This window comes from Bubalus bubalis, chromosome 12 (assembly GCF_019923935.1).
Source record: "Bubalus bubalis isolate 160015118507 breed Murrah chromosome 12, NDDB_SH_1, whole genome shotgun sequence".
In the NCBI taxonomy this organism is placed as follows: Eukaryota; Metazoa; Chordata; class Mammalia; order Artiodactyla; family Bovidae; genus Bubalus; species Bubalus bubalis.
The window spans coordinates 26491214-26515039 of NC_059168.1; the positions used below are offsets into that span (position 1 = coordinate 26491214).

General features: G+C 38.0%; 2 protein-coding genes across 4 annotated transcripts in view; both read left to right on the forward strand.

Moving 5' to 3' along the window:
- The window catches only part of CAMKMT (calmodulin-lysine N-methyltransferase), a 411076-nt gene that overhangs the window by 214943 nt on the left and 172307 nt on the right, over window positions 1-23826 (forward strand). The gene's annotated exons all lie outside the window — the stretch shown is intronic.
- LOC102407133 (cytochrome c oxidase subunit 7C, mitochondrial-like) lies at window positions 6961-7436 on the forward strand. The gene has a single exon (XM_044925870.2). The coding sequence runs from the start codon at window positions 7127-7129 to the stop codon at window positions 7316-7318; it is 192 nt and encodes a 63-aa protein (XP_044781805.1). The 5' UTR covers window positions 6961-7126; the 3' UTR covers window positions 7319-7436.

Sequence of the window (23826 nt, forward strand, 5' to 3'; positions counted from 1 at the left end):
CTCAGGACTAAACAGATTCTAAAGCAGTTCTGAAGTTTGTGCAGTCACCTGGGGAGCTTTTAAAAACAAAACAACAGGGGAGCAAGGCTCAAGAGGGAGGTTATATACATGTATGGCTGATTTGCCATGTATGGCAGAAACCAACACAACACTGGAAAGCAATTTTCCCCTAATTAAAAATAAAATAAAAAAGAAAACCTGATGCCTGGATCTTACCTCAGAAAATATGGCCTGGGTTTGTAATTTAAAAAACCCTCTCCAGGTGATTCTATGTTCAGCCAAAACTACAGTTTTAAAAGATCTCCCCACTGTCTTATTAATAAGTGATCAAGTCCTAGTAATTCCACAAGTATTACTGTTTTGACCCTAGGAATAAATAGGAGGACTGAATTCTCAAAAGTTGATGATGCGATTTCTGCTGTCTACACACAGAGGTATAAGAATTTGCCTTACAATATTGTGTTGTCATTCCACAACATGTGTTTGTGTGTGAGTGCGTGCATGGGTATATGTAGCCCATAAATCTGTTGGGTAAATTAGATGGAGCTAAAAGGGAATTGAGGATTACAAATTATCTCTACCGGCTGTTGAATATTTCATGTCAATTAAACATTTGCAAAAACCAAGTATAGTATTATGATCCACTTGTAACCATTATGAGACTGGCACATCTCCATACAGCAAGAGTCATTGCTGAGGCTACTGTACTACTCTGGCATGAATTATAGTAAATTGGGGTCCCCCTGGACATAATGAACAGTAATATAATTTTGTAGTTATTCTCCTAGTGTGATGAAGCAGCCAGGCAAATTGAGTTTCTAGATAAATTTTGACATATGGGTCTTATTCCTCAAGAAAAAGAGCTATTGTTGCTCTGGCTTTGTTCCAGAATTCTGCAGAAATCCACATTGTAGCTTATTGTTGCATTACAAAAAGGTACTACAAGTATTTTTCTTTTTTTTTTTTTAATAAAAAAGAACAAATTGCTAAGTTCAATTAGTCCTTTGGGGCAGAATTTGGAATTTCTTTCCAGTCTATGTGCTGGACCCTATGTAAGCTATTGTTTGACTCACATAGGGGCAGTCCTAAAGACCTATGCACTACAAGGCCCCTGTAGGGGCTTCTAGTTGATGGTGGAAGGATCAAGCAACCATCTTCTCCACAGCAGTGAAATATGATGTTACCGTGATTTAAAAAAAAAAAAAAAACAACCATAGGAAAGGAGGTTAAGAAGTTGTGGCGAATCAAAACAAATCTAGGCCTTTGAACTGACAATCTGAGAAATGTATTTAATGTTGATGAGGAGATGCAGTTTGAGAAGTTATATAAGAATGATCAGGTAAGGGTGCTTTGAACTGAAACAGTTTAAGGCAAACAGAAAGCATGCATGTTAAAACATCACAGTTGATACTGCCCTCCATGCTTATAACAAGGATTGATGTAAATGTATATTCAAGAATGGGGCCCTGATTTGTAAATAATTCTCAGGGAGACAAGATTACCGCTAGGATTAAACACTTAGTGATAGCAGAAAGCAGAATTGGAATGTCACTATATAGCCACAGTCTATAAGGAAGCTTAAGGGAGAAGGATAGCTACCGTGGGAACCAGTATTCCAGAAGTAAATTTACCAGAAGTAAATTCTGCTTGGGAGAGTTACCACTAGACCAGAAAGATTCCAGTGTGGGTCTGTAAAGAGTGTCAAATCTATGGTTCTCAGTATGGAATTATTAGGATGATTTAATGGAAGAACAGAAATTTTCCTGCAGCTCTTTTAGTAGTACTGGCTCAGCCTTTGAGTTGTCCAAAGGACTCTCCGATTGTCCTAACTGACATTAATTCAGCCCTTCTGTAAGGCTTGTGTGACATATGCAATGCAACCATCAGTCAGTGGCATATTAAAATGCTCTCCACAGGACCACAGAGCTGTGGGTGACCTCTGCACGGACCCTATGTCTGTTGAGCAAGAATACTCATATTTCTGCACTGCACGGAGCAACAGCTATCAAATGTGATGGAAAAATTATGTTCATTCTGGAGAGTCTTGAAATGTTTCCGTTCTCACACCAATCCTTTCTCATAAAGTCAGAGAAGGGATACATGCGTGTACACACACACACACAGAGTTTTGAGTAACATTGTCTAGGCGAGTATACTGATGAAAATGGGGTCCCTTTTGGATGAAGCTCAATTTAGGGCTCAGCTTGTTTTCTGGAAGGAAAAGATTGCTATTAGGCAGAGACAGATGTGGGAGGGATGAGAATTGAAAGAAGATAAAAAGAGATGCTTTCCTGGGTCAAGTTTCTTCTGTAGTTAAGTCTACTGTTTTGGCACAACCCTGCTTGTACAACTTTTGGCAGAATACAGAATTAGGGAGCCAAGCCAGGCATTAACTTCAACAGCACAGCCTAGAAGCTGGTTTCAGTGTTGATGTTCACTGCTTTCCACAGATCTAGAATTATTCATTTACTGAGTGCTTACTTAGCCCTGGAGAAACTGGTGAATGAGACAAAATACTATTCCTGCCCTCATGTAGTAGTTTACAAGAAAGCCCTGGAGAGGTTAATTGTTTACTTGCAAGTGTGATAAAAGTTGCTGTTAGAATTTATAATAAGGAGATCCAACTTTGCTATGGTGGGCCTAGGATGGTTAAAGAATGCAATCCCTGTATGGCTGATTCATTTTGCTATATAGTAGAAACTAACATAACATTATAAAGCAATTTATACTTCAATAAAAATTAATTTTTTAAAAAAGCATAAACTTAAATGATACACTAGCAAGAGTGGGACATAATGTTCTAGACAGCTGGCAGAGCACTTGCAAAGTCTCTGAGATAGCAAGTAGCTTGGTACTGAAGAAACTAAAAACCTAAAAAGGCAAACTTGGCTGGAGCAGGTAAGCAAACCAGAAGAGGAATGAGAAAGAACTAGACTTTGTAGAACCTCATGGGCCACATGGCAGGGGTTTTGGCCTTTATCCTAAAAACAATAAGAAGGCATTGAAGTTGCAAAGCTGGGGGGACGACCTGCACAGCCTGGTACTTTTAAAGAACCATCTGGTTACAGAGTGCACAAAGGACCAGACCAGGCCGGAACACAATGTGGATTCTGAGAGCTCTGGAGGGAGGCTACTGCTGAAGCCCAGAACAGAGAACTGCAACCAGGGAGGGAAAGGAGTGGAAGCATTCAGGGTACATTTAGACGGTGCAATGGTCAAGTCTCGGCTTAGATACAGTGATTGTGGTTGAAATGTCAGTCTTTGGGACAGTCTCAGAATTTCATTTGGCTGTCTTATCTTGGTTTTTGGATTGTTTAGATTAATTCTATTACAGAGCCCCAAACTAAGTATGTATTCTGGGAAACTCTGCCTCATGAATAAAAATCACACTCTCCTGTGATTTCTAGTCATAGAACAATTGTACCCAGAGACAACTCAATAGGAAAAGTACTAATAACTGGTGATAATATCATCTCACAGCCTCAAAATAAATGTTTTTCATTTTCAAAAGTTCTAAGTTCAGTTACTTTCAATATTTCTGCTTACATGGTAAAGGGCTATAAATCAAGATGCAAATATCAGAAGTTTCTTACAGCTTATCGTAGGAATGGTGATTTTCTTGGAGTATCTCACTAATTTCACATATGTAATCCAATGGAATATATTCATTTCAAATTATTTTGAGTCACTTTGATTTTTCTCCCTACTTTAAAAATGAGCTTGATTTAATTATTTTGCATTGCCAATCTGTGTACTATTACTATTATTATTCTTCCTCAGTAGTTCTGTAAGATCCCTTCCAACTTGATATTCCATAATTTTCCTGCCTCTCTCATCCCATATCCTCTCTCAGTTTTCATCTCTCTCTCTCTTTTTGTGGAGATAGTGGCTGGCATGATAGATGTAGGTTAGAATATTCAAGGAGTGTAGTTACCGAGGGAAGCTGGGGCCCCGGTCATTGCCAACCCTCTTTCCTCCATTTCCTCTGTGCATTAGCTTCAAGTGCAGTCATTACTCATTTAGTCCTCAAATAAAATGCTTTTTGTTGCAATGACAGTTTTCCCCTGGTATAAGGCAAAATGGCAGATCAGTCTGATAATGTGAATTTTATAGCAATTGCCAGATTTTATTTGTGTGGAGAGTTTTTATAGTTATTGGGTACTTTTTTTTTTAAGTTGCCATTTGGATCAAGGAGGATTTTATTTCTTAGCTAGGATTATTCCTTTATCTGATATTAAATTAGAAGTGGTTTTTGCCCTCTAAATACCAAATTCATAGAGATGCTACATAGTTAATTTTTTCCTTTTTAACTAGATTATCCCCATATCAGGTATTTCATAAAGCCAGGATAAATGTATTTGAGAGAAAATACCCATCTTATGAGTAACATTTCCCCCCAAATACAGTGAGGTCCACTTAAAGGTGTACCTGAAATAAAAATAATCCTAATGATAGATCTAATGCACTCTGTCTTAGACCCACTGAGTTCCTTTAAACTGTATTCAATATATGCCTGATTAATAAATAATCTTGTTAAACAAATAAAACCCCAGTGTGCCAAATGGAGACATAAAAACAGTCATGATCAGACTTGTTATGGGAGAGTGATAGATGAATAAATCTACTGTGCAATTAATTTATGACTGAGCTATGATGAAATCCCAGTGGCAATGCTAAATCTGTTAGAGGAATAGATTTATCATCTTCTTTCAAACAATTGCATTCCAGGAATTTAACAAAATACTGTTAACTGAGTCTCCCCATTACAGAGATATCTATTCATTTACATGGGGGAAGACAGTTTTTCTGTGCAGTCAGAGCTAAATAACTGTTTATTATTATTGATACTAACCACAACAGGAGCAATCTATGATGGAAACTACTAATGCCGATAGCTGTTCTCATCTGCTTCTGATTTTTCAGACTTGATCAAAGTTGCCCAATTTTTAGATGCTTTGGTGTAAAAATTTTGTTTTTTAAAACTTTAAAAATAAACCAACAAAAATGGGCCACAGGCTCTTTTAAAAACAATCAGTGCTAGTGTATAATGTGATTCCACTTAGCTTGTGAATGCGCAAATTTGGGGACCGTGTTTAAAGAAGAACAACAGAGACTGGTAGGATATCAGAGTGTTGTTACATGTTGTAACTTCAAAAGACAGCCTACTGTATTTTAGTTCTATTGTATTTTTAGATATAAACTTATTAATAGAAAAAATAAAAGATAAAACGTTTTGAGCTAAAGGTTAGATAGTCTGAAGTTCATGAATACTCAGAGCATGGTGACCAGGTTATAAGAGATTTTAGGATCCAAAAACAAAACCACATTTAATGCAATCTTTCTTCTGTTTTGGGGGAACTAGAGCTGATATTTTAAATCCAGTCCTTTTTACTAACATAATGGAATTTAAGAGATAACACTTGAATAAAAAGGTATCTTTGTATAGTGATACAGAAAGATGTAGTTTAACTAGAGGTTTATTTTGTTTCTTTTAGATAGAGAAATAAAGAATTAGTAGGGGTGAGGTGAAAGAGGAGAGAATTCCTTAAAACTTCAGGGAAGGAAGAAATTGTCCCATTGGGATAATATTTAAGGTCCACATTTTATTCATATTTTAATATGCTTTCAAATAAACACACACAGACCTAGGTCTATGCAAATAAAACTATAACATTATTCTGGTTTAAATCTAGTCTGCTCTTTTCACAGTTGATAAGCTAGGCATCATTTTTTTTAATTAATATAATATCTGTATGTCACAATCCTGTGTATTCTCTTATAAACAAATAACTATTTTATAATTTCATTTAATTTGCACAATTGTTCATGATCAACATTAAACATATAGCATTGTTCTAAGGCCTTCTTCAATATGATACTAAGTATAAATAAGCAAAAAGAAATAGAAGTTATAGGTCTTGCAGAACTTATATTGAGATGACTTTAACATATGAAATAGATCATTAGAACATTGTGTTATGACCTCTCCTCATGAATTATTGATAAATACTCTGCTATTTAAAAATATTTTTATTGTGGTAAAATATACATATTTTAGGCATATTTAAGTGTATAGTTCAGTTCATTAAGTATATTCACATTGTGTGCCACTATCAGCACCACCCATCCTCAGAACTGTTTCATCTTCCCAAACTGAAACTCCATATCCATTAAACTATAAATCGTCATTCCCCCTGCCCTTCAGTCATTGGCAACAACTATTCTACTTTCTGTCTTTATGAATTCGACTACTCTTGATACTTCATATAAATGGAATCATATAATATTTTCTCTTTGTAACTGGCTTATTTCACTTAGCGTAATGTCTTAATAATCATGATGGTATGATCGTTCACACTCACCTAGAGCCAGACATCCTGGAATGTGAAGTCAAGCGGGCCTCAGGAAGCATCTTTACAAACAAAGCTAGTGGAGGTGATGGAATTCCAGTTGAGCTATTTCAAATCCTAAAAGATGATGCTGTGAAAGTGCTGCACTCAGTTCAGTTCAGTTCAGTCACTCAGTCGTGTCCAACTCTTTGCAACCCCATGAACCACAGCATGCCAGGCCTCCCTGTCCATCACCAACTCCTGGAGTTTACCCAAATTCATGTCCATTGAGTCAGTGATGCCATCTAACCATCTCATCCTCTGTCGTCCTCTTCTCCTCCTGCCTTCAATCTTTCCCAACATCAGGGTCTTTTCAAATGAGTCAGCTCTTCACACTCAATATGTCAGCAAATTTGGAAACCTCAGCAGTGGCCACAGGACTGGAAAAGGTCAGTGTTCATCCCAATACCAAAGAAAGGCAATGCTAAAGAATGCTCAAACTACCACACAATTGCACTCATCTCACATGCTAGTAAAGTAATGCTCATTCTCCAAGCCAGGCTTCAGCAATACGTGAACCATGAACTTCCTGATGTTCAAGCTGGTTTTAGAAAAGGCAGAGGAACCAGAGATCAAATTGCCAACATCTGCTGGATCATCCAAAAAGCAAGAGAGTTCCTCCCTTTCGATCCTTGCAGTTAGAGGAGCAAGGTCGTGAGGCAAGGAGTGGTAGGTTTGCAGCCGCCATTTCTTCCGCCTCCGGTCTCTGGATCTTTTGTAGAGCGTCCAACAGTGCTATGATGGGACAGAGCATCCGGAGGTTCACAACCTCAGTGGTTTGTCAGAGCCACTATGAGGAGGGTCCAGGGAAGAATATACCATTTTCAGTGGAAAACAAGTGGAGATTACTAGCTATGATGACTTTGTTCTTTGGGTCCGGATTTGCTGCACCTTTCTTTATAGTAAGACACCAACTGCTTAAAAAGTAATCCATGAGACAGATAGGAAGAGGAGCATATTAAGAGGTGCAGTCTCTTAAAAGGATCAGTCCCTTGAATTCAGCATCCTAGATATGTTTGTAAATAAACTTATAGCATAAATCCTTAATGCCTCTTCTCTGAAATATGGAACAATAATTGAACATGTGTTTACATTTTGTTTGGGTAATATTGCATTATTAGTTTCTTAATTAAATATGTATTTGATTTAGCTTGGGAAAAAAAAAAAAAGAGAGAGAGAGTTCCAGAAAAACATCTATTTCTGCTTTATTGACTATGCCAAAGTCTTTGACTGTGTGGATCAATATAAACTGTGGAAAATTCTGAAGGAGATGGGAATATCATACCACCTGACCTGCCTCTTGAGAAACCTGGATGCAGGTCAGGAAGCAACAGTTAGAACTGGACATGGAACAACAGACTGGTTCCAAATAGGAAAAGGAGTACGTCAAGGCTGTATATTGTCACCCTGCTTATTTAACTTCTATGCAGAGTATATCATGAGAAACGCTGGCTGCAAGAAGCACAAGCTGGAATCAAGATTGCCGGGAGAAATATCAATAACCTCAGATATGCAGCTGACACCACCCTTATGGCAGAAAGTGAAGAACTAAAGAGAGTCTTGATGAAAGTGAAAGAGGAGAGTGAAAAAGTTGGCTTAAAGCTCAACATTCAGAAAACTAGAATCATGGCATCTGGTCCCATCACTTCATGGCAAATAGATGGGGAAACAGTGGAAACAGTGACTGACTTTATTTTGGGGGGCTCCAAAATCACTACAGATAGTGTTTGCAGCCATGAAATTAAAAGACACTTACTCTTTGGAAGGAAAGTTATGACCAACCTAGACCTATTAAAAAGCAGAGACATTACTTTGTCAACAAAGGTCTGTCTAGTCAAGGCTATGGTTTTTCCAGTAGTCATGTATGGATGTGAGAGTTGGACTATAAAGAAAGCTGAGCACCGAAGCATTGATGCTTTTGAACTGTGGTGTTGGAGAAGACTCTTGAGAGTCCCTTGGACTGCAAGGAGATCCAACCAGTCCATCTAAAGGAGATCAGTCCTGGGTGTTCATTGGAAGGACTGAAGTTGAAGCTGAAACTCCAATACTTTGGCCACCTGATGCAGAGCTGACTCATTGGAAAAGACCCTGATTCTGGGAAAGATTGAGGGCAGGAGAAGGAGATGACAGAGGATGAGATGGTTGGATAGCATCACCGACTCAATGGACATGGGTTTGGGTAGACTCCCAGTTGGTGATGGACAGGGAGGCCTGGCGTGCTGCGGTTCATGGGGTTGCAAAGAGTCGGACATGAGACTGAGCGACTGATCTGAACTGAATGTCTTAAGATTCATCCATGTTGTAATATGTATCAGAATTTCATTCCCATTTAATGCTGAATATTATTCCATTGTATGTATATATCACATGGTTAATCTGTTCATCTGCTGATGGATATTTTGGGTTGTTTCCTCTGTTTGGCTATTGTGAATAATGCTGTTACAGACATATGACTACAAATATCTGTTTGAAGCACTGCTTTCATTTCTTTAGGATATATACCTAGAAGTTCAATTGTTGAATCATATGATAATTCGGTTTAATTTTTAAAGGATGAATGGCAACCTACTCCAGTATTCTCACCTGGAGAATTTCATGACTGAGGAGCCTGGCAGGCTACAGTCCATGGGGTCTCAAAGAGTCTGACACGACTAAGCAACTAATACTTTTTCTTTTTCTTTTTCCATACTATTTTCCAAAGTGGCTGTAACATTTTACATCTCCCCACCCCCCATATTCTTTCCTCCCTCCCTCCCTCCCTTGCTTCCTTCCCTTCTCCCTTTCTTCCTTCCTTCCCTCTTCCCCTCACTTTCTTTCTTTTAAATAATAGTCAACCTATCAAATATGAAGTGCTTTCTCATTGTGGTTTTAATTTGCATTTCTCTACTGGTCAGTGAAGTTAAGCATCTTTTCATGTGCTCCTTGTTCATCTGTATACCTTCTTTAGAGAAATGTCTATTCATGTCCTTTGCTCATTTTAAAAATTAGATTATTTGGTTTTTTTTTTTTTTTTTTTGCTCTTGTTGAGTTGTAGGAGTTCTTTATGTGTATGAGTGTGCGTGTGTGTTAGTCGTTCAGTTGTGTCCAGCTCCTTGCAACCCTATGGACTATAGCTCACCAGACTCCTCTGTCCGTGGAATTCTTGCAGCAAGAATACTGGAGGGGGTTCCTTCTCCAGGGGACCTTCCCAACCCAGGGATCGAACCTGGGTCTTCCACATTGCACACAGATTCTTATACAGTCTGAATATTAATCCTTTATCGGATACGTGACTTTGCAGATATTCTCTCCCATTTTGTGTGTTGCCTTTTCACTCTGTTGATCTTGTCCTTTAATGCACAAATATTTTTAATTTTGATAAAGTTCAGTTTATTTTTTCATTCATTGCCTGTGCTTTTGGTGTGCGTGTTCTCTCTCTCTCAGTTCAGTCGTTCAGTCACGTCCAACTCTTTGCAACCGCATGGACTGCAGCATATCAGGCCTCCCTGTCCATCACCAACTCCCAGAGTTTACTCAAACTCATGTCCATTGAATCACTGATGCCATCCAACCATCTCATCCTCTGTCGTCCCCTTCTCCTCTCACCTTCAATCTTTCCCAGAACCATGGTCTTTTCGAATGAGTCAATTCTTCACATCAGGTGGCCAAAGTATTGGAGCTTCAGCTTCAACATCAGTCCTTCCAATGAATATTCTGGACTGATTTCCTTTAGGATTGGCTGGTTGGATCTCCTTGCAGTCCAAGGGACTCTTAAGAGTCTTCTCCAACACCATAGTTCAAAAGCATCAATTCTTTGGTGCTCAATTTTCTTTATAGTCCAACTCTCACATCCATACATGACTACTGGAAAAATCATAGCCTTGACTAGATGGATCTTTGTTGGCATAGTCTCTGCTTTTTAATATACTGTCTAGTAAAAGGTGAAAGTTGCTCAGTCGTGTCCAACTCTTTGCAACCTCATGGACTGTATAGTCCATTGAATTCTCCAGGCCAGAATACTGGAGTGGGTAGCCTTTTCCTTCTTCCCAACCCAGGGATCGAACCCAGGTCTCCTGCATTGCAGGCGGATCCTTTACCAGCTGAGTATTCTTGGGAAGCCCAAGAATACTGAAGTGGGTAGCCTGTCCCTTCTCCAGTAGATCTTCCTGACCCAGGATATGCTGTCTAGGTTGGTCATAACTTTTCTCCCAAGGAGTAAGCGTCTTTTAATTTAATTTAATATATATTAGACTGTTTACTTAAGTGAATTAAAAAAAATTTTTATTTGTTTATTTATGGTTGTGCTGGGTCTTTGTTGCTGCACGGGCTTTCTTTAGTTGCAGAGAGCAAGGACTATTCTCTGGTTGTGGTGTGTAGACTTCCCATTGCAGTGGCCTCTCTTGTTACAAAGCACAGGTTCTAGTGTTCAGGTTTCAGTAATTGCTGCACATGGGCTCAATAGTTGCAGTTTCTTGGCTCTAGAGCACAGGCTCAATAGCTGTGGTGCATAGGCTTAGTTGCCTTGAGGCATGTGGGATCTTCCTAGAACAGGGACTGAACCTGTGTCTCCTGTATTAGCAGGCAGATTCTTTACCAGGGAAGCCTGTGAATTTATTTTAAAAGAACATCCTAACTCACTGCTAAAATAGAACACCAATGTCATTTCCTGTAAACAGAAAATGTTTCGTATAATAACATTACAATATTAAAATTAAAAATGGTCAGCCATCTTGTCTACCATTCATCGTATATATCCCACTTTGGAAACACTGTCATATAAGGAGCTAAGACCTGTGGGGAACACAAAAATAAATAAGACGTAATCTGGGTCTTCAGTGAGCCTTATGCCTAATAGATGAGTTAGGTATGTATAAGACATTATGTTTATTATTATGCTCCTAAAATGAACAAAAGTGCTATAGAAATTCAGAGGTAAAGATTATCCTTTGGCTTAGGGGTAGTAAGAAGGGGAGTTAAGGTAAGATTTCTTAGGGAAGGTACATTTGAGATAAACCTTAAAAGGCAAGAAAGGGACATTTGTAAATGAAGGGAAACATGAGAAAAGGTGAGGCATTAGGAAAGTAAAGACAATGTTTACCAAAGGGCCAGCCTAATTCATCCCATCTGAAAGGAGGAAATAGTAGGAAATAAGACATGGAGGGTCATGAAAACCCATGCCAAGCTTGCTGTATATGCTTCCTATCTTTCCCCCAGCTATTTTATCTTTTAGTATTCTTTATGTAGCCCCTCTTTAAGGCTTCTGGCTTTTGTGTCTTGTTTAGGAAAGCTGTCTCCATCATAATATTATAAAAACATTTTCTTAAACTTTCTTCAGTATTTCTATAAATTTTTTAAACATGTAGAATTTTAACTTCAATCTGGAATTTCAAAGCTAAATCAATCAGAAATTTAGGTTGCATATGATATGAAATAAGATTCCAAATCTAATTTTTTTCTATTAGTATATGGTCTTTCATTTGTTCAAACAAAATGTATTAAATAGCTCATCTTTTCTTCACTGTTCTGAAATACAATCTTCATCATATACTCTATCCATATATATAAGTGTGTCTATTTCTGGATGCTCTGTCCTGTTTCACTGATTTGACTGTTTCTGCTTTAATTACTGTATGTTTATAGTTATGTTTTAATTTCTGATCCTGCAAATCTCTCACTCACCCTCATTATTCTTCTATTTAAAATTTTCTTGACTTTTCTTATTTATTCTCCCAGGTAAACATTTGAATCTGTTTCTTGGATTAAAAAATACAAATTATGTATTAAAATGTGCTTAGGATATGTTTTAAACATGTATGGTGAGACATGCAGTTACAGAAATGATTGTCCTGAAGGAAGAAGCTTGTACTCAGAGGTCTCTAGAAACAGGAGGTGGGGCCATGTAGGGAAGCACCAAAGTCAGATAGAAGACAGAAGAGAGGAGAGGACAGGATGGCTCAGAGCCTTTATCAGGGAAGGCAGGGTAGCTATGTTGAGTAAGCTTAGTACTGGATAGTTTGAATAATTTTGGTAGGCTCTGGACTATGGGCATGGTCTCTAATTTTCCAGTACCTGGCCCTGGAGTGACTTATTAGCAGGGAGAAATATTGACTTGATGTGTGAGAATGTGATAAAAGAGTTGGCTGAAAGTGTAGGCTCTGGATTGATTGGTTTGTCTATCAAAGGCACTCTTACAAGGGGAGTCATTTGCATTCTCTAAGAATTAGCTAGCCCTGGGAGGGACAGTCTCTTCAGGATCAAGGCCCCAGATACCAATACAGCAAGAATGTCCTCCAAAATGCGTATATATTGTCAATACAAATTGTGATTTTGATTGGAGTTGCATTGACTTAGAGTAATTTGATAATGAAGTGACATCATTACAATATTGAATGCTTCCATCTAGGAACATGGCATGTCTCTCCATTTATTTAGGCGTTCTTTAATGTTTTCAGTAGCATTGTATATTTTTCTTCACATAAATCTTGCCTATTTTTGTTAGATTTGTTTTATAAATATCTTTATTATTTTTGTTATTTTTTTGCCTATGATGTCACATAGCATGAAACCCTTATAGGATCTTATTTCAATATTCAATCTTTCATTTACCTTCCTATTTTTGGACTACTTACAAAGTATGGGTCAGACTATAAGATATACACTAGGCATCCTTCTCCCTAGTGACCTACAATCTAGATCTGGGAAATGTGAGCATACCTGTGGAAGCATACCTTCACCAGGTGGTGAAGCAGATCTCAGAGGAAATGAGAATGAATGAAATTAAAAAAAAAAAAAAATAGAAGGAGGGGGAGGCAGAAACAAAAGAAGACCCAGGGAATCTGAAGTAAAGAAGATAAAAGCGTGTTGAGTTACCTGAGGGTCCAGTATGAATGGGATCACTGATCAAAGTCAATGTGAATTTGTGTCTTATACTGATGGCATTCAACAGTCACAGGAGCAGGTGAGGAGAAGGTGGCTGGTGAGATTCCGTACGCCTTAGGAGTAGCATATTAGGATTAGTGAGGGAGAGGAGTCAAGAGTAATAGTAAGTACACTATTGAAGCTAAAGATTGCTTAGGATTTGCTCAGAAATAGACTCACTTCCACACTTTTAAAAATGAAACTCAGAAGATAATCATTGACACTTAAGTAGCCCATATCTTCAACACTCATCACAATCAAGACAAAAATATTGCAAAGAATATTCATGCATTCAGTTTCTATGAAAAGAAGGCTTGTGTTTGATGTTGGACCTATTATTAAGGAGTTTGTTTTTAAAATATTTACTTTCTTGGACCATACATTAATACTATTTATTTAAAGATATATGTTATTCAAATGTGTAATGTCTTCTATAGGTATTCTAGTTCAATGATTCCCCAGAGTAGTCAAATCATTTTGATGCTGGTTGTACCAGAAAAATGCTATGAATTCCCAGATGCTTTTTTTTTTTTTTAATACAGATGAGTTATAATGACAAAAGTAATTGAGACTTTTTGAATGTCTCATATTTTTATTATAGCTTTATATAAATTCAGCATATGAAAAATGATTGAAGGTAAATTAACATTGTTAAGAAAGATATACCATAATATAAAGTATATTAACACTTATAAAAGAGACCATTTATTAAAGAAAATGCCATTATACAATAATGAGGCTAATAATTTCACATGGAAATAATACTGTATTAATTTGATGTATTCATACTAACAGTGAACATGATATTTAAAATTTTGCTGTCACATAATTATTCTCCTACTTTATGAAATGTTATACTGTCACCTAAAAAAACCCTTCTTTGAGTATAAATCTCTGATCTTCAGCTTGAGATGGCAGACTGTAATGTGTCACTGAGATATTTTTAAGTGAAGAGGTGGGAAAAACTCTTGGCTGAGTCATAAAGCTGAAGATTCTTTTCTCCCTAATCTTCTACCTGGAGCTATGCTCTCTAGGATAACACTGGCCTTTAGCAAAGAATTGAAACACCTTCCTAGTTCTACAAGGCAAATTGGGTAATTGAGTGTGATGTTAGTTTTGAAATGAATGCCTTAAGGTTGTGAGTCATGGTCTGTATAATTGTTGCTCTAAAAAAAAAAAAAAAAAAAGCATTCAAAGAGAAAGTGAGAGCTAAGGATTTAGAGACCAAAGAATTCTGTTCTGGTCAGCAAAATAGCAGCATTACAACGGTATGATACAACTGTGAGTGACTATTTGATATAGGCCTTTTAACTCCTTGACTCTTAGCTATCTATATGGTTTCAAGAAATACATTTATGTAAGGAAAATGAACATCTATTAAGGCAATTGATGAAAAGTGAAAAAGTTGATGCATTGGTGCATTGGAATAAATAATGCTTCAAAGTTTACTCAGTGGTGGGAACGGAATCAAAACATAAAGCTCCGTCTTTGACTAGAGCTTGCTAACATTTCAGGAAGTAGGTTGGAATGACAGTGGGTGACGCGAAAAAGCAGACCTATTTCTTGCCATGATAGTTTACAGCTGTCACTGGCAGTGTGTCTTCTTAAACTGATATCAGCTACTATTTATACACTTACAATTTCTGGTCAGATTAGGGTGGAAGGTTGTGGTTCCCAGGTATATAAAATAGTATAATAATGTTCTATTCTTTTTGGAACAAATTTGTTACATGAAATGTCAGATGAGTCATTTTGCTCATGTCAGATATTTGAAAGTAATGGAAAGATGCCAACGTGGAGGCCCAGTAATTCATGCACTGGTGTAATGGAGCAAATGAAATGCAAAGCTCTTGTACAGGTCCAATTTCAGCACCAAACGCTTACCTGTCAGTCAGCAAAATTGTCCCTGAATAAAAATGAACCCCATCTGAGAGGCAGAGCATTTTAATATACATCATATTCTTTGACTCTATTGCGAGGTAGAAGCTGCATGGAAAGAAAGAGAATACTGCTGAAAAAGACATTTAACAGCAACCCCTGAGCATGCTGGAAATCTTGCTCGCACTGCTGCCCACAAAAGGTTTTCGGTTTGCCTTTTCTCTCGTGAGCTATTGACAAACTCTAGCATTGCTCTCCTCCTCCCTGTATCTCTTATCTATGTGGAAAGGTGGCTGATTTACCCCAGACAGTGAGAGATGTGGCCACTCAGGGATGTGGTGACCAAGTTGTAGACAGGTAACTTTATGACTGTCTGGGTGCAGCTGGGCATGAATTTATGGAAGTGACAATTAAAAATGTGTGTCACACAAATCGAAAGTCAGACATACCTTCATCAAAATGATTATGGCCCAAAGTGACTGTCATTCTTTTGAAAAGCCTTTCATTTTGGAATCGGTTCCCGCTTTTCTATATGAGCAAGCATCTTACAGAAATGAGGTGTCCTAATTTTTTTTTTTTAACCCAATTCCTTGTGGTTTTTAAAAAGCAAATGGAAAGGTTAAGAATTTGTGTGCTCCAGTGACCACACACCTCGGGCTTCTTGGACTCTAACTCTAGGAATCAAGATTTGTTCTACCTTTGAAATATCTGTTTTCCATTTTTGTGTTTTAAGACTCTAAGTGCTTATAGGAACCCAAGCAGCTATTGAAAACCAGTAATGACTAGTTCTTCTAAATGTTAATGATTGAGAATGAACTAGCAATCAGGGCTGAAAAATAAAATAAAAAAGTGTGCTGTAGTAGAAACGGTGGTAATTAAATCAAGTCAAGGTGCCCTATACTTATGAGTGTACTAATGCTTGAAAAATTATGAGTACAGAGAAAATTTACATAAATCCTCTTTAAATGATGTAGGTGGAAAAAAAAAAAGGAAAGAAAGCTGTGGTCACAGGACTGAATTTATTTTAATCCCCTGGTTCAAGTGGCCCTAGAAATAATCATACTTGTATCAATCTATATTGCATGACTTTTGTAAGATGTGAAAATAGTGTTTTTCACTAAATTGTCACTTATTATTGTTCATTTAGGGCCACTAACATAGAAAAATTTCTCAGCTACAGTGTCAAAAGAATAGGGACAATTTGATGTTTTCTTTTGATGCTGTTTGTTGATATCTAGACCACTGTAGCTTGATTGCCTAACATTAAACCTATAATAACAGTGCAATCATAGCAGTATCATCATGAATGTTGTTACAATAGAAACAACATTTACACGGCCTCAGAATGGTAATTATCAAACTTTTTGTCATGAAGCGCTTATTTGCTCGCATTGATCTGCCCCGGTCAGTTGTTAGCTCTTCTCATCTGAGGTGTATTGATTGTATAATCAGTAGATAGAGGCTGTGGGCAGATGAAATTCAGTGTTGTTGGGCAAATTATCGGCTGCTTGCCTGTTGACCTGGACCCTGCTGGTTGTACCTTAGATGCCGGTGGGATTATTACTCATTTCAGTGACCCTACTTTACGACAGAGCACTCTGTATTATTATAAAAGATAAATGCCATCCTGCTTGCTGTGGTTGTGGTTGACTACACAAATGTCAGAATGCAGCTAGCCCGAAAACTGGGAAGTACAAGTGTGTTCCAGGTGATATTAAAAAGGAGAAATTTTCAAGGACTTTACCTTTTCTGTATGTGTCTCTCCATTTGAAGGTAATGATGAAAAGCCTGTGTGTGTCTAGAGGATGATAATAATGAGCACTCTATCGTGGACTAAGGGTTATGACAAGTCAATTAATATTCTGATTTTGCCCGTAGGAACAACAAGGTTTAGATTAAGCTAAGCAAAAGGACTAAAAGCTCATGGTCAGTGAAAGTTGCAGAGCTCGGAATTAAGTCCGTTTCCTCTGAATATGAGTCAAGTTTGTTATATTCTATAACTCTGCCTTGTTAGGTATGACCTGACCATTAAATATGTGTGTACTGAAATATCTGATGTTTCATCCAGCTAGATTGGGGGGAAAGGCCTTAATGTTATTTAAATAAAGTATTGCATTGGGTAACTTTTGAGACTATTGGGGCCTTTAAATATTTATAGCATTCCAAAAGCCAAGGTCTAGCATGGAACTATTCTAAAAGACAAAATTATTTTATATAAAGAACAATGTGAATTTTACAGCCAGTGGCTATTTAAAAACTAGATATTTCCAGTGGAATGTTTCACTCCTGTGGCAAAATTCTCCAAGCTTATTTCTTTTGCCATTTCTTGCTTTTCTTAGTCTGATTACTCATCACACTTTGAAACGGTCTACCCTTTGTAGGTACCTACAGCCTGACATCACGTCCGAATGCCGAGACCAGGCCTTTTCCACTATGTGGAAACCTATTTTGATATTCAAATTACTCCACGCATATATTTTTTAAAACCTGACAGTACTCACAATGTTCATTCTTTCTCTCTGAAAAGAAAAAAATGTAAATAGCATGTACGTTACTGACAGTGCAGTGCCATGAAAATATGAACACTTTGGAACTGATAATTCCAATAGTAATCTAGATGAAAGAACAACAAAATTCTACATCTCTAAATGCTCTTGGTCGTGAACTGTCTCCTTCCTTCTGCCAACTATTCTTCCTTCTGCCATCCATTGTATTGTAAAGGTCAGTGGTTACCTGCTCATTGTATTTTAAAGACATTCTCTCAGCAAGTAGTCTTAGAGGCAAGTACTGCAGTACCACATTCCTCTTTGGTTTTAAATTCTGCAGCTGTTGAATCATGATTAGGCAATGATTTTTCCCTTCTTGAACACTATTTTATAGTCTTAGTTTTAAAAGACTGAATGACTGACCTCTTATCTAGAATATTACAGGAGATAATGGGTGAAGTACATGAAAGTTACATGCAGAGGTGTCTTGGAGTTGAAATATTTTGCATTTTATATCTCTGTGAGCACCAAAGAAAATAGCTGTTTGAGTACTCCCCAACAGATAATCTTACCTAAGTTGGACAAATAGCTAAAAAGTAACTCCCAGATTCTAAAATTTTAAGCCTTGCAACAGAATCCTTAATTTGTATGCATATTCCTTTCCTTTTTCTTATGACTGCTGAAATATGCACTGACTACCTGAAAAATATTGAAAGGAAAATAGTTATCTTTTTCAGATTCCCCCTGCACCCAAAGCTAACCACACGTAATACTTATGTAGTCATTATTTCGTGCATTATTGTATTGTTAGCTCTTCATGTCTGACATATTTTAATATTTCCTTCATTGCATAATGCTATGCTTTCTACATAGAAGGAACTCAAATATGGGTTGGATGGACTGGACATTCCGTCAAGAAGTATTTATTAAGGGCTTACTATATATGAGCCACGGTCATCATTGTTGTGCTCAGTTGTGTCTAACTCTTAGAGACCCCATGTACCGTAGCCTGCCGTGCTCCTTTGTCCATGGGATTTTCCAGGCAAGAATAGTGGAGTGGGTTGCCATTTCCTCTTCCAAGGCATATTCCCGACCCAAGGATCAAACTCTTGTCTCCTGCTGCTCCTGCATTGGCAGGCAGATTCTTTACCACTCAGTCACCTGGGAAGCCTTTATGGATATACCATAATTCATTTATTCATTTATTTGTTTCTTGACATTTGAGGATATTTTTTCTCCCAGCTTATAGCAATTATGAATTGTTGTTGTTCAGTCACTAAGTCATGTCTGACTCTTTGTGACCCCAAGAACTGCAGCCCACTAGGCTTCGCTGTACTTCACCATCTCCCTGAATTTGCTCAAACTCGTGTCCATTGAGTCGGTGATGCCATCCAACTGTCTCATCTTCTGTCATCCTCTTCTCCTCTTGCTCTCAATCTTTCCCAGCATCAGTGTCTTTTCCAGTGAGTCAGCTCTTTGCATCAGGTGGCCAAAGTATTGGAACTTCAGCTTCAGCATCAGTCCTTCCAAAGAATATTCACTGTTGATTTCCTTTAGGACTGACTGGTTTGATCTCTTTGCTGTCCAAGGGACTCTCAATAACCTCTGGCATCACAGTTTGAAAGTGTCAAGTCTTCAGCACTCGGCCTTCTTTATGGTCCAGCTCTCACATCCATACATGACTACTGGAAAACCACAGCTTTGATTATACAGACCTTTGTTGGCAAAGTGATGTCTCTGCTTTTTAATACACTGTCTAGGTTTGTCATAGTTATTCTTCCAAGTAGCAAGCAAAAAGTACCTTTTAATTTCGTGGCTGCAGTCACCATTTGCAGTGATTTTGGAGCCCAAGAAAATGAAATCTGACACTGTTTCCACATTTTCCCCATTTATTTCCCATGAAGTGATATGACCAGATGCCATGATCTTAGTTTATCAAATGTTGAGTTTTAAGCCACCTTTTTCACTCTCTTCTTTCACTTTCATCGAGAAGCTCTTGTTCTTTGCTTTCTACCATAAGGGTGGTGTCATCTGCGTATCTGAGGTTGTTGATATTCTCCCGGCAATCTTGATTCCATCTTGTGATTCATCCATCCTGGCATTTCACATGATGTACTCTGCATTTACGGAGAAGCCAATGGCGACCCACTCCAGTACTCTTGCCTGGAAAATCCCATGGACAGAGGAGCCTGGTGGGCTGCAGTCCATGGGGTCGCTGAGTCGGACACGACTGAGTGACTTCCCTTTCACTTTTCACTTTCATGCACTGGAGAAGGAAATGGCAACCCACTCCAGTGTTATTGCCTGGAGAATCCCAGGGATGGGGGAGCCTGGTGGGCTGCCGTCTATGGGGTCGCACAGAGTCGGACACGACTGAAGCGACTTAGCAGCAGCAGCACTCTGCATTTAAATTAAAAAAGCAGGGTGATAATATACAGCCTTGATGAACTTCCTTTCCCAGTTTTGAACCAGTCCGTTGTTTCATGTCCGGTTCTAACTGTTGCTTTTTGTCCTGCCTACAGGCTTCTCAGAAGGCAGGTAATGAGTTCTGGTATTCCCATTTCATTAAGAATATTCCACAGTTTGTTGTGATCCACATAGTCAAAGGCTTTAGCAGAGTCAATGAAGCAGAAGTAGATGTTTTTCTGGAATTCCTTTGCTTTTCCTATGGTCCAGCGTATGTTGGCAATTTGATCTCTGGTTCCTCTGCCTTTTCTAAATCCAACTTTTACATCTAGAAGTTCTTGGTTCACATATGGCTGAAGCTTAGTTTGAAGGATTTCAAGCATAATCTTGCTGACGTGAAATGAGTGCAGTTGTACAGTAATTTGAACATTCTTTGGGATTGCCCTTCTTTGGGATTGGAATGAAAACTGACCTTTTCCAGTCCTGTGGCTACTGCTGAGTTTTCCAAATTTGCTGGCATATTGAGTGCAGCACTTTCACAGCATCATCTTTTAAGATTTGAAATAGCTCAGCTGGAATTCCTACACCTCCACTAGCTTTGTTCATAGTAATACTTCTTAAGGTCCATTTGAATTCACACTCCAGGATGTCTGGCTCTAGATGAATGACCACATCATCATGGTTATCTGGGTCATTAAGAGTTTTTTTGTACAGTTCTGTGTATTCTTGCCACCTTTTCTTAATCTCTAAGAATATAGATATAAACACTGGTATGTGGAGCTATGTTTTCATTACTCTGAAATGAGAATATGAGTTGGGATTGCTGTATGGATAATACAGGAAATATATATTTAACTTTCTGAGAAACTGTCAAATTGTTTTTCCAAAACGGTTTATCTTCTTCCATTGCCTCCAGCCGTGCCTTAGGGTTCCCATTGCTCTAAGTCTTGGCAGACACTTCCTATGTGGAAGTCTAGTAGTATCTCAGTGTGGCCAGAATTGGAGGTGGGAAAAATCAGACTACAGTCTCCCGCTTCTTCTCCCTCTCCTTATCGATTTTCATTCCACTGCTTCTCCATGGAATAGCAATACAGACACAGACACTATGGCATTTTCTGAGGAAGGTGAGGCATTTTGATAGGTGAGAGGTGAAAAAAAGAGGAAGGAGAAAGTGAGGCCAGAAAGGGAAAGGTGTGCTGTGGAAGGAGGCTAAGATTATATAGTGAAAGTTTGGGTGTTTTGCTGTTATATTATTGGATGTCAAAGGCAAAATGAAGCTGTTTTTAGTGGAGGAGGGCAGGATGTCAACATCAGGTTTATGTTTTAGATTTTTGTGTTAGAAAGATGATTCTGATGAACATATGGTTATTTGGATGAGTATGATTGGAATGAGAAGCGGATCTTTTTAGCTGTATGATCAACATTAGCTTTATTCTTTTTTTTCTCTATTCCTTAGAAATTTCACTAGTTCACTGACTTCAGTTATATTCCCAGCCACTTTGGTATTTTCTCTTAATGGCCTAACTTTACCTCAAACCCAGTGTATCGGAGAGGAAGACACCCAAGGTCATCATTTCTCTTCAGTTTGTTCAACTCTGTTTCCATTTCCATCACCTTTCTTCCAGTGCTTAAGCTAGATATCTTGGAGTTATCTTGACTTTTCTTTGTTGTTTTCTTTATCTAATTTTTCATGAAGCTTAGTATTTTTTATTTTCGCAGAAAGTCTCTCAAATTTGGTTCTTTTTACTTCTCACTGCCACATTCTCCTCATCTTAATCTACTTTTCTGCACCAATGTCCTAACTTAGTTTTTCTTTTTCACCAAGCACTACCTTCAGTTTTTTCCATTCCTGCCAGATAAATCTGACATTTCATTTTCTTCCTGTCACTCTTTTGAAAGGAAAAGAACCTATTACTGGGGACACTCCAGTAGGCACTTTCAAACATGATTTCATTTCATTCTGGGAAGTTAGTCTCATTAACCACATTTTGTATAACAAGAACTAAGGCTCCCAAGGTACAACTGGACTTTGTACCTAGTTCTATCTGAATACAAAGCCCAAAGTCTTTCCTTTGCTCTCTTTTGCCAAAACACTACAGTGAGTCAGTGAGTCCGTTTGACCAACAATTTTAAGTCCCAACATTTCTGGTTCTCATAGCCCTATAACATCTTCTCCCCTCCCTCAGATCATACCCTCCCACCCTCACCCTACCCCCCAAGCTAAACTCTTATATTTTCCAGTGTTCTAAAATAAGTCCTTTCTCTTCTGCAGGTCTGCTATCTCAAAGACTAAAATGCTGCACGCTGTTTAGCCCCTGTGTCTTTTCATATAACATGTGAAATGTTTTTCAAATAGCATTTCTCCCTTGAAATTGTCTCACTTTTGCCCCAGACAACGTTTAGCTATCTCTTAGTCTCACATTGTCCCACACTGAAGTTGGTTCAAACAATTTTAAAGGCCTCACCAATCTTTAAATTAAGGAATGCATATGAGAAGAGTAAATATAGAACATGAAGACATTTATTTCTGAAAAACAAAATTTAGTCCTGGTTTTCAGTTTGGAAAATTAATAGGAAAAATTTTTTTAGTTACAGAATGAACATTTAGAAAATTTTATTTTATAGTTAAAATTAAGAAAACACAGACCATTATTTTTGTTCAAATTCTTGTCTGTCAAATTTCTATCTTCCTGAATAGGCTATGTAGGTGGGTGCTGGTGGCCTGAGTAAGTCAGGAATCAGCTACAGCATGAAGTCTCAGTCAGAGTAGACTATTCCAAAGAGAAATAAGGGAAAGGAAAATAAACTTTTCTTCCTTTAGCTAATCAACATTGGCTCCAATAGAGCAGTTAAAAAAAAAAAAAAAGAATGTTTGAAGAGAAAAATTTGGCTTATATATGACACCTGATTAATTTTTGTTCTTATTGTTGGGTAAGCTTACTGCTAGAAGTCCTAGAGATTCCTGCTGCTGCTACTGCTAAGTCGCTTCAGTTGTGTCCAACTCTGTGTGACCCCATAGACGGCAGCCCACCAGGCCCCTCTGTCCCTGGGATTCTCCAGGCAAGAATACTGGAGTGGGTTGCCATGTCCTTCTCCAATGCATGCATGCATGCTAAGTCGCTTCAGTCATGTCTGACTCTGTGCTACCCTATGGACAGCAGCCCACCAGGCTCCTCTGTCCACAGGATTCTCTAGGCAAGAATACTGGAGTGGGTTGCCATCCTTCTCCTAGAGATTCCTATATTTTTTAAATTAAGAATTTCAGACCTCTCAGCCACTGTTCCATTGGATCATAGAAAAGAAAGAGAATTCCAGAAAAACATCTACTTCTGCTTCATTGACTACGCTGAAGCCTTTGACTGTGTGGATCACAACAAACTGTGGAAAATTCTTAAAGAGTGGGAATACCAGACCACCTTACCTGCCTCATGCAAAACCTGTATGCAGGTCAAGAAGCAACAGAATTACAGAATTAACAGAATAACAGAATAAACAGACTTTAGGCTCTCCGGTAAGACAGACAAGAATTTAGATCTCTTCTTTATTAATTAGCCAGTTTGTTACCTATTATTGAATCACCTTAGTTCTCAATTTCCTTAACTGTAAAATGGATATAATTGTGTTGCCTTTCGTCATAGGGTTGCTGTGAGGGTTAAAAGATCCAATGGTAATAAAAGGATTTAGAAGTTTGGCACATGAATTCTCAATTTGAAAAAAAAGTCATTATTATTTTTGTTATTTAATAAAGTGTTTCATTAAGCTTACCTCAT

Excerpts from the sequence above, each read along its gene's own strand:
- LOC102407133 (XM_044925870.2), top strand. The coding sequence starts at position 7,127 with ATGATGGGACAGAGCATCCGGAGGTTCACAACCTCAGTGGTTTGTCAG.